Source organism: Taudactylus pleione, unplaced genomic scaffold (assembly GCF_031769625.1).
Source record: "Taudactylus pleione unplaced genomic scaffold, aTauple2 ptg000070l, whole genome shotgun sequence".
Lineage (NCBI taxonomy): Eukaryota > Metazoa > Chordata > Amphibia > Anura > Myobatrachidae > Taudactylus > Taudactylus pleione.
In genome coordinates, this window is record NW_028284472.1 from 19,859,405 (window position 1) to 19,871,424 (window position 12,020).

General features: G+C 41.4%; 1 protein-coding gene across 1 annotated transcript in view; it reads right to left on the bottom strand.

Moving 5' to 3' along the window:
• Positions 1-12,020, bottom strand: part of KLHL29 (kelch like family member 29) — a 926,340-nt gene that overhangs the window by 174,767 nt on the left and 739,553 nt on the right. Inside the window, exon 6 of the mRNA XM_088467301.1 lies at positions 132-270. Coding sequence (XP_088323427.1) covers positions 132-270 — 139 coding nt within the window. The remainder of the gene's footprint in view (positions 1-131; positions 271-12,020) is intronic.

Here is a 12,020-nt window from a genome sequence, read left to right on the forward strand (position 1 = left end):
TCAAGTCTTCACGGACCTGCAAGAAAGGGGAGGAAAAAAAAAAAGAAATAAATCAAAAAGAAATAAATAAAAGCCACACATATGCGCCCTACAAAAGAACAGGCCAGATCACAGCTGGAAGGGAGGCAAACCTTTTAATCAGGTCCTTGAAATACAAGCTGCAGGAAGCTAGAACATTTTGATGGACTTCAAACTCTTTGCCTTCAACAATAATTTTCAGGTCTGTAAACTCTTTCGATCTGCGCTGCTGGTTCAGTTCCTTCAACATTTCTGCAGAACAGAGAAGACAGACATTGCCAGAGTTCCAATTAAGAAATTTGTTTTGTTTTGTTTGTTTTGTTTTTTTGTCTCTTGTCAAGTTGAAAACGAAGAAAACACAATCAGGGGCATTTTTGAAAACTGGTGGACACCACGTAGAAGCTGTAACCCGTAGCATCCTTTCAGATGTTCGTCTTATTTTGCAAACTGCGCTAGAAAGTAGACAGGCAGAATTTGGTTTCTATGGACTATATCACATTATATCCTGCGTGCCGTTTTCATAAACATCCCCATGAAAAAAAAAATGTAATAAACAAATATATATATATATATATATATATATATATATATATATATACGTATACACATATATACATACATATATATTTCTAATTTTTATTTGGCATGACTGATTGAACACTGACAGTAAAAGAGGTCACAGACACCATGTACGTATTATAATAATTCAACAAGAGTATAAAACAGAGAGGGCAGTAAAACACAAAGCAGAACAGTAATAAAAGCGTAACACAATATATGCCGTCGGAATATAAACACATTATCATTATATTGAGTGCGTAATTATGATATTATTAATAGGTGTAGGGGGGAAAAAATACAAGGAAACAATGCAATTCTTTCAAATAACGTATACACTTTTACATTCTATGCATTTGGGTCTTACCACATAAACGTTACATTATGAGGCACAATGCGAACAGGTTGTGATTCAAAAGGATTAAAGACCTGTGGAAACAATTGATCTTGCCCTGTCTACATTTGCAGAAAAGTTCAAAATCAGCGTGCGTCAAAGCAAGCAATTATAAATAATGGAAACAATCATTTATAAACAAATTAATTACAGTTCCTTTCATTATTTTCATGGAACAAACAATGCCCCCCCCAATACAAATTAGATAAACATGTCACAAGAGAACCATGAGATATAGGGCTTTGTTAACAACACAATAAAGGGTACAGTACATCACCCAAGTAAACCCCGCCAATACAGGTGATTCCAGCCAACGGACAACCTGACAGCGGTCAATAAAAATTGTCAATTGGCGATGCAGTATCATACCACCCAGCAGGGGGACTTACCTGCCAGGCGTCACCCTGTCTTCATGGCCGGGCAATGGGCAGTGTGACAGCTGTCACCAGACTAGTGAATGGTAATAGTAACAGCAATGTTCAGACTTTGATTTTACACAAATATATCTTTCAGTTGCCTCATTGGTTGCAGCTTCTGCTTTTCCCCACTTTGTTTTTATTAAAGCATCAACTTGTCATGGAAACCACACAGCCATCATATACAACTTATTTCATCCTTCCTCTTACTCTCTACAGGGGAAGAACATTCAAGAGTATTATGTAGCATTAAATGAAGGGAGTCACTGTAATGATCGATCCCTGCCTGTCACTGACACACCCCCCGGACGGGGACTCATTATACAGCTGACAGCTCCTCAGCAGCAGAGGTCGCTGCAGGGAGCTGTCCCAGTCCGGCGTTCCGAAACCTTGTCCGGTCCGGCTTTCACCTAATCCCTTAAATGAAGGCTCATACGCAGAGCATACACGTGCTCAGAAAATGGGCTTATACAAGTACAGGCAACGAAGGGTCGTACGCATTTTTTATCGCATCTACACGGGCAATGGAAGGGACTGAACTGGGCTGTGACTGGACATTTTCACGCAGGCAATTTCAGCGTAGCAATGTTTACGCAAATGCGTCCTACTCAGACCTGGATATGCCTTTTTACAGGAGTTCGTTTGCACCTTGTGTAGGGCAGGTGCAAGTTCATTGCTGACAATGATGAAGAGCAGAAAAAACAGGCATATAGGCTACAGACACGGATGCCTATAGATCTACATGTGAGTGAATCTATGTCATTTTTACATGCATGCTTATTTTGAGTAATGTACGCTAATTTACTTCCAACTCTACATTAGGCCCTCGGCGTTGGCCAAGGATTGACACATTTCCATTATCTTCACCTGATAGGGAATATTGTTGTATACAGTGAAATGCGTCAGTCCAGCTTGGTGGCTTTTATTGTGTGCTCTGTAGATCATCAAGCAAAATGGAAATATTGGTTGTCTGATGACCACCAGGTACGGGGTGAATATCCTCCCAAAATACACTGGTTCCTTCATTGTGCTGTGGTCTTTCATGGGTCATCTTACCTAACCACCACATGGCCAGATAGTTCAGTCTGGCCAATATTTGGCTGATATGGTTGTTTGGGAATAAGGACTAATGAATGCAGTTTTCTTACGGAAATTTTAGGTAATGAAATGGTAAGGTTCCAAAACCAGCTTGTGGTGGTAGCTTGCAGCAGTAACACAGAGGTCATATTGTATGAATTGTCCAGCAGAGAAATATTGGGGAGAAAAAATGCAAGCAAAAAACAAACAAACAAAACTTTGTAGTTAGTTGTTTCATTTGTTGTGGTTTTCTTTCTTTTTTTTCTTTGCAATAGGTCATAGTCTTCCTCATAGGTGAGACAATACCAACATGAATGAGTGAATATGGATTGGATGCTTACTAAAGACCTTCCCTCATTGTACATTACTTTCCTAGCAGAATGATTTTACCAGTTTTACACAGATCATGGAGGCAGCTATTTTGTGACCCAGACCATTATTCCTGATCACTTATTCAATGTAATCAAGTATTCAGTGGATGCATGCAGCCATGTTGTGAGCAAGATTCAAAAAGACTCATTAGATAGTGACATTGGCCGAGACACCAAGTAGCCTCAGTTATATCCGCAGGCAAGTTCCATCAATGAACATATACATTATGCCTGTAAATCATTAAATTGTTCATATATTACCTCTAAGGCTACAGGCGGCATAAAACACTAACTATACAGTGGAATAACTGATCAGAAATAGGATGCAACTGCATTAAGTTCATCCAGCTTCAACCTTTATGTGGACAGTTTAAGGTCAACAGAGCTGATGTAAATTTACAATTTTACTGTATTTATTATTATTATTATTATTATAATACATGGTGATAGGTATTCAATCAATAAAATCTCACTAGGCACCTGAGCGATACTTAGCTGCCTTGGCGATACCGGCTTAGAGTTGCAAGAGTTAAATTACCAATTCATCAGCCAATCTGGCTATGTGTCCCACGCATGCAATGTGAAACTGATCTCTTAGTTGAACTAATTCAAGACAAAAAATTTAAATAAAATAGTAAAAAATAGATTAAAAATAATAATTTGTTCAGCAAAGAAAGAACTTTATTATGATAAAGCATTTTTTCACAGATTTTCTTGTGTTATTGAGATAGTGAAAACAGAAGAAGGATACATTGCGTGGGAAAGCTAATGACAGTGAGACCTAGCGAATCTCAGGACTCGCGCAGTGACTCATTGATGTATAGGGTGAAGTACTTTCCTAATTGTACTGAAATTACTTGCAAATGTGACATATAGGGCGGAATTCAATTCTTTTCATCCCCTATCGCGCCCGACGGAGCTATTCTATTCTTGCTCCTGTCGGGCGCGATCAGCTGCCAAGCGCTACATTTCAGCTCGCAGCCCCTGGGGGATGAGAGCTGAAATGTGCGAAAAGTGACATGTTTGGGCGCCCAAACATCACTTTTCGCGATCGCGCCCAGCACTTTGGTCGGGGTTAGCCGATTTACGCGGCTAAACCCGACCACTTTGGGTGCGATCAGCGTGAAAAGCTGGCACAGTTGAATAGCGGCCCGCGATCTCCTGTCACTTTAGACGGGAGATGCGGGCCGCGGAAACAATTGAATTCCGCCCATAGAGCCTATTTGTCATTCCCGGAGTACAGCCTTCTTAGGGGGGACACACGAAAATATTAAGAATCCCCCAGATTTACTATGGAAAGAACATAACAGATAACTCCGATATCTGCCGTGGTTGTCTCCATTTTTCCTCTGTAAATGCAGCCCCTGTTTCTATGGAGGCTACAGTGCTGCCGGATTTACCAGCTTGGCCCCAATAGGATAACGTCATCTCCAATAGTAGCCTATGGGCTAGCCTTTTTGCATATTTTTCTGGAGAGGGAGCCTCCTCTTCGTTTGACCCCGTTGGCGCATGGGTAGGCTGATGTCTGCACATGCACATTTTCTGCCGAGGACTCCAACCAGGAAGCAGTGTGATTGCGTTACTCTATCACAATGCTTCCAGCTCTTCACCATGATGGGCTCTTATCGGAGCCCATCTCCTGGCTAGAGAAACTTAGTAAATTCGAATTAAACTATTAATTTTCAGGTTGCGAATTTACAAAAAAAAAAAAAAATATTCATCACATCAGCATTAAAAAATGCGGATTGGGTATAATATGCCCTATAAAATCATCCAGACAACTATAGCAAATTTAGCAATATTAAAATCGGACACCTAAATGCAATTATGTTTACACACATAATACTCTAAATAAATCATATGAAATATATATTTTGAGAGTGCTAAAGACAAGCAAATTTAAAGCCAACAAGAGATGTTGCTAAAGAAAAAAAGAGCAATCTCTTGGAAAAATAAGACTATCACCTTAAAATGTAAAAAAAAACAAAAAACATGAGTTGAATTGAGCGAGTCTCCAGTGGCTCTCATGATGATTCACAATATTTGGCCAGTAGATCTATTTTTGGCTAACTGATTCATAAATCATTCATGCAGGACTGGTTCATAAAATGTCATAAAAAAAGGCCATTTTAAGGTTTATAAAAAGTTTAAAATTTCCATTTGTGTTATTTTTGTCACTGATGACATAATCTGTAGTCTGCGAGCGGCACACACATTTAAGATGTGATGTATTCTATAAAAGAAAATGATGCTTTGTTAATTCTTATGACAGCTACTTACAATTGAAACAGTTACAGCATCAAAAATGCACCATTTTCAGCACATTTTGCTGTCTCTACCGGCCGCTGAAAATCTGACGACAGCTGTCTTCAACCTCACCTCTGCCCTGAATCGTTTTGTTTTGTTTAATAACTGCTATTATATTTTTAGTTTCATGCTGTTATCTTGGTTTGCACTTTTCTTTAGTTATTTGTATCCATTGTGAAGTGCCATAACTTGACCTGAGGAAAATGTGCTGTTAATGAGTGGAAATAAAAAAATATCACAGAGCACCGGCGATGAATAGTAATGGACAAATTCTCCCTGGTATGTCTCATTAGGCTAATAAGGCTACTGGGCCAAGTTGTCTGTACTGCTGCAAATTGAGGAATCACATTGAAGATGCAATTGCCGTGATCATGATTCACAGTGAATTGTTTTATCAGACCCCCACCCATCTCACTTTACTAATGCATGAGGGCTCGGGATTCTCCCGGGAGTACAGAAGAACGTCCCATACGTCCATGAACATTCCAGGTGAGTATGGATGTCATAGACCATGTAATTACAGTATTTACTGAGGTGGGAGTACGGTGGTCCATCGACAGTTGTACCATCAATGAGCGGTTGTTTCTGACCATCATTGGAAAACAATCAATGGTTGAACCACTGATGGTTCACAGTTACACATCTGCCATAGGAACCTCAAAACCTATGTGCACCACCGGTGCTTCCCCACAATGGTAAAACCATCTAACATCACCATCAAACCACTGATGGTTGCTAATCACAAAGTAGGTCCCTAAGACCCTCAGCACTAAATATAATATTTGTGGGCGTAACTATACTTTCGATAAATTAGTCAGCACACATATAAATATATATGATTTGTCAACATACAGCTTAAGTGAACAATTTGTATTATAACTGACATTATGAGCATAATTCTCAGAACATAGCAAACAGAGCCATATCTTGTATCAGTAAATAAATGCAAATATATATATATATTCTACAATAAATACCAGTGGTTATAAATGAGATGGGTTTTAAGTATTTTCAGTTTATTTGACTAAGGCTCCAGGCATAAATAAAATCCTGGAGACTGTAATATATGAAGCCACCTATTTTCAGTTGCCACAGCCAACAAAAACCATATAAAACCTATCTCATAAAAAAACCCACAAGTAAATGTCAGTAAAAAAAACAAAACACCTAAATAAACAAATTTATCCTTATTCGCCAATGAAAATCAGTCAAGATCTGTAAATTTACAGGTATTTATAGAGAGTAAACGGCAACGCCACCTGCGGCAGACAGCACAGGGTTATTTGCAGGAAGCGAGTAAACATTTTTTACTTCGCTTGTGCGCAGAGAGAGAAAGAAAAAAAACAAAGGGAAGAAGCAACAGAAATCTCCCAGTATATTATTACAAAGACTAGGTAAGTAAATGTCACCCTGCAAAGCTTATATATATTTAATGGAAACACGGCAGTGCCTGAAAGGCTAATTATTCTGCTCTGAAATGGGTCAGTGTACTCAGGAGAATGAGGAGATGATTAGGAGCACTTGTGAAAAAAAAAACATCAGCTTTTGTCATGCTCAGAATGGAGCCGGCCGCCTATTCTATCCTATGGGCTCTGCGCAATTTTCTTACTTTTGAAATCCTTTTGCTTTGAAAGAAATGCAAATCATCTTGAATCCTGGCGTGTAATCGGAGGCTGCTTGGGATTAATCATTCACATTTTGTTATGGCATCACAGCAGATACCTCAGTGTCTCCACTCAGTAAATAATGCGCGCAGCTTATGTATGAGTGCTCTGGCGACACAGTTATGTCGGCATGTACAGCGTCAGATAGAACTCTATCGCTAAGGGCATGTTCACACCCGCTGTCATAGTGTTTACATTAATAAACAAGTAAGGGTCACAGTGTAGATGGGTCATTGTTTGCCGTTCAAACCATTGTATTATAAAATGTTAACGTGGCATTCTTAAATTTAAAAACGCACCTATTTCTCCAGCACTGACCACTTAACGGGCTGATTCTTTTTTTTTTTTTTTTTAAACGCTAAGTGTCTCGGACCTCCCGTGTTCAGAGGCCGCCATTGTAAAATGACCTACAATTACCCAGTCTTTATAGATCCCCCAACAGCAACAGAACACAGGTAGTGTTACCCCCCACTCCTCTAAGGTTGACAGATCCCCATAGGCACATCCCCCCACCCACCAGTGTTCATAGGCTCTCATTGTGTTAGAACCCTCCCATGTTTCACTATTTATGTGTATAACACTCCCCCCCCCCCCCCAAGGGTCAATAAGACTTTTTGGTGGGCATCCCCCTCCCCCCCAGTGGAAATATATAATTCTCCTATATATAATGGTCCACTGACAGTGATCAAGATGGGCGATTGGAGTGATTGCTCTAGTTTCTTTGTAAGAAGAGATGACCTGAAGTATTAATATTGTATGTAAGATGCAAGAAATTCACTTGTGCTCGATAAATGGGTAGATGCTAAAAGTTACCATTTCTAGTGTCATTTTCCTATAGAACAGCAGAGAGATCAGCAAACTGAATGATAATAAATTCTGAACAAGTTTCATTCTACCCTGTGAGCATTAGTATGAACAAGAAAATAAATTGATTAGTTGCATTTTTTCTGCTTAACAAGAACCATTTTACTTTCCTCTCTTGGCTGGAATTGGCTGTGGCTTGTATTTCCATCTGGCATATTACGAGGTGTAATATGCTAAATTAAAAAAAGAAAAATAAGACCTGCAGTACCTGTTATGACCACTAGAGATTCCTTCCACTCAAGCCAGATATATGCTGTACTGTATTATTATTTTACAAAGCATTTACGGCCGTATCCAATTACACGCAAAAAAATCTTGAAAAAAATTTTTTGCATCTACCGCGTCTGCCGTTATTCGCGCAATCCTATTGTAACATCTGCGATGTGGCGTTTGCCTGAAAAATACCTTGGCGTTAGTGGCGAAAAGTATAGCTGAATATGGGGGAAATTTGCCTGTACCCCCCAAAAAAAAGTAAACTAAGACAGGGTAACATTGTAGAAGCCTGTTAGGGGCCATAATAAAAGAGATGGGGTTCTCAAATTGTGTCATATAGCTGTTATTATGTGCACTTTACTCTAAGGCAGGGATGGGGAACCTCGTATAAGGTCCCCGGAATCATTTGGTCTGGCCCTTTGAGCTTTTTTCTGCTAGCCTCATCTGGCCAGCAGGGTGCCTAGAAAGGCCCCCTCAGCCAGAATCTATGCAGCAGTGCCGCCTGGGGCATCCTTAGGATGCTTCAGACAGTCACACTGCTGCCCTTACATCCTCAGGATACTGCGGGCATTGCTGTAATCACCAGTGATTGTGGCCCTGCCCCATTTGACATCACATGGAGGGGGCATGGCCTGCACCAGGCCCACCAATAATGTTATACATATCAAAATGGCCCTCGGCAGAAAAAAGGTTCCCCACCCCTGCTCTAAGGGGTGTATTTACTGAAGTGAGAGTCTTTAGAAGTAGAGATGTTGCCCATAGCAACCAATCAGATTCTAGCTATTATCTTCTAGAAGTTGCTAGATAAATGTTCAGTAGAATCTGATTGGTTGCTATGGGCAACATCTCCACTTCTAAAAACTCTCACTTTACTAAATATATCCCCTAAGAGTGAAACATTTTAGAAAAAATGTTAGAAAGCAATATTATTATTTTTTGTTTTAAATAAACGTTGTAGTTAAATTGGGGGTACATTAAAATGAATGTAATTATGTTTTTGTGACATAAAAGTGCTTTTTTGAAACCATTTTAAAAATACACCTGTTTTACATGCACCTGCAATCCTATAAACACCTGCCACATCCATACAGCCCCCCAAAATACCAATAGTACTACTTTATACCCATTTCCCAACTCTTTTTAGGTTTTCACCCCAAAGATGACGTCATTATTGGCCGAATGAAGCTACTGTAACAAAATAAATTATTTTTGTCTACTTAGTCATTAGGGTGGTATCCAAGGGGTTCTGAACCAAGTCCCCACATATTTGCCCTAAATTAGAGGTTTTTGCACAACTTTTCACCTACTCTGAGATGGTGAAATCTTTCTGCTGCTTTTGACGATGTAGAATGTGCACGTGCAAAAAGGCGCGTCTAATAGGATAGCGTGAAACGCATTTTTGACCAAAAGCTTGTAAACTTTTCGCACAGCCGTGGCTTATCGCAGCTAAATGGAATAGCCCCTAGTAGTCCATTTAAGGATAGGATGCATACTGCATATACTGTACCGATGTGTACCTGTATACTGTATGTACTGTACCTATTATATGTGTATAGTACAATCAAAAATGGGATGTAGCATTTGCCCAAGGTTAGGAAAGTAATGGTATGTGTGGAAATCCTGTCATTGCTCTGATCTGCACTCAGACATACAGTACATATTACACATACAGTTTACCCTGACAAATTCCTACGCGTGTCTCTAACATACTGTAAGGTTTATTTTCACAAATTATGAGGGAAATTTAGGGGCCATGACAGAAACTGTTTTAGGAGTAGCAGAGAGAAGTTTTCCTCCAATCTCAGCTCACCGACTGTACCCCTTATTCCCATATTGTGAGCACAGATACTGGGTTATCATCAGTATTCTCCCTCTTATTCTTGCTGCCTGTCACTGTGGGCCTGATTCAGAGCTGAACGCTCTGACTAGAGCGCTCGCTCTGAATCAGGGCCCTCCTACCTTTTTTTGGAGCGTCCTCATGGACGCTCGCATAGCTGTGGGTTACCCACAGCTATAGCGAGCGTCCATGATGATGGTCGCGATGGTCTTGACCATCGCGACCATCGGGCTTGCGATGGAGACCCTGCGGTAGGGTCTCGCTGCCGCAAGCCCTGGAGTGATTTTGGCTCTATCAGAGCCAAAATCACTCCCACTGACATCACTAGTGATGTCAGTGGGGCCGGCTTGAGATGGTAGGCATTCCCATGGGAACGCCTCCGTCTGGCAGGCACGCCCCCGGCACGCCCACCAAAGGGGGTGTGCTGTCAATCAACATCGACAGCACGCCCCCTTTGGTGCGAGAACCGGAGCGATGGAGAGCCCGTCGCTCGCCGGGTCTCGCACATGCGCACGACGGAGCTCCCTCCGTCGTGCGCATGCGCAGTGGGGAAACATAGACCCGCCTGCGAGCGTCCTGCTGCTCACGAGCGGGTCTGAATGACCCCCTGTGTTCCTATAAGAGAGCCTGCAGGAGGAAGTGCATGTGATTAATGTATGGATCACCTTGTGCTTCCTCCTGACCTGCATGTTTGGGGGATAGGGACAACGATTTTACAAAAATCATTTTCAGTCTAGACAGTATAAGAACAATAATATCACAGTTTAGTCCCAGTAAACCTACAGCTACCTTTGAATTGATGAAAATAAATAAATTCTGTGCCAGAGCTTGAGGCAATTATATATATCTCTATATATATTAGACGGTTGAAAAATAAATTTTTCATGATGACTATACAAAGCCACAGCAAGACAACACGCACGGTACAGTGAAAGATTTGCTTGGATTACTGAGGATTATCGGGGTGATTCAAGGTCCGATGCTATTGGTAACGCTGCTGCTACCATGGTCGAGCTGCGACACAGCATTGGAACATCTGCGTGATCATCGGCCAGCTGAGTGACCATGGGGTCACTCAAGCTGGCGAACTCAGTTGGTCAAAAAAGGCCAGGAAATGGCCTCTTCCCTCCCTCCCAACGGCGGCGACACGCTTCTGTTTGGGGAAAAGGAGGCTGTTACCGCCACCTCCCCGCCCAGAAACGGCAGCAGAATGTCAATCATTGTCAGTCTGCTGCCGCTCACGCAGGACCCATACTGCACACTGTCGCAACCGGAGATATGCGCTAACCATCGGGTTAGCGCACATCTCTGGATTAGCTCCTATATACAAAGCATATTTGTACTACGACGACCAGCACAATAAGAACAATATGTCGGTCCTGTTAGGGCACATGGCAGCTCTCAACACTAAGGGGGAGATTTATCAAATCGTGGAGAGAGATAGAAGTGGAAAGAGATAAGTACCGACCACTCAGCTTCTGTCATTCTACAGGCTGTGCTAGAAAAATGACAGTTAGGAGCTGACTGGTTGGTACTGCATCTCTCTCCACATTACCACTGTCTCCAAGATTTAATACATCTCCCCCATCAGGAAAATAAACAATATACTGTAGAGCACATAAGAGCGCCATGCTTGAGGTTCATGGGTGATGTTAAGACCACAGGATGTCTCTCAAGCATGCTCCACTGCAAAGCATATGTTGAAGCAGAGACACCGGCATAATAGTGGAAATGGTGGTGGCTTTCTATATGGGGCAGTCACATTCCAGCAGCTTAACTGACTGAAATTTCAGATTGTTGTGAAATGTGGCTACAGCTTTCTGATGTAATGGGGAGTTAATATTAACAATAAATGGGATGTGATATTAAAATATATATTTTAAAATGGAAATGAATGAAAGTTTTGGAATGTAGTGGTCTCCAGCTAGGTAAAGTAAGTTAACCTCACTGAGTGCCTCATTCAGAGGCACACGTTATGCCGATACACACACAGACGGCCAATGTTTTTTCTTCTACGCATGCATCTAGGTCGCACCGCATATGTTCCTACAGGGGCACAGATCAAATTCAGATCTACAGTAGCAGAAATGCACAAGGCGTTCCCGAGTGGTGACTGGAGGTAACAGGAGGTTGGCTACAAAGACGGATGGAGATGTTGTGCCTTATGGGAGTTCTGCGCGCCATTCGCGTTTGCTTACAAATGAGCTGAAACCGCTCACGTCGAAGGGAGAAACTGCACCTACCACATACTTACCTACTGAAAATCGGGTGCCACTCCAGACCCCCCGGAAAAGAAAGTAA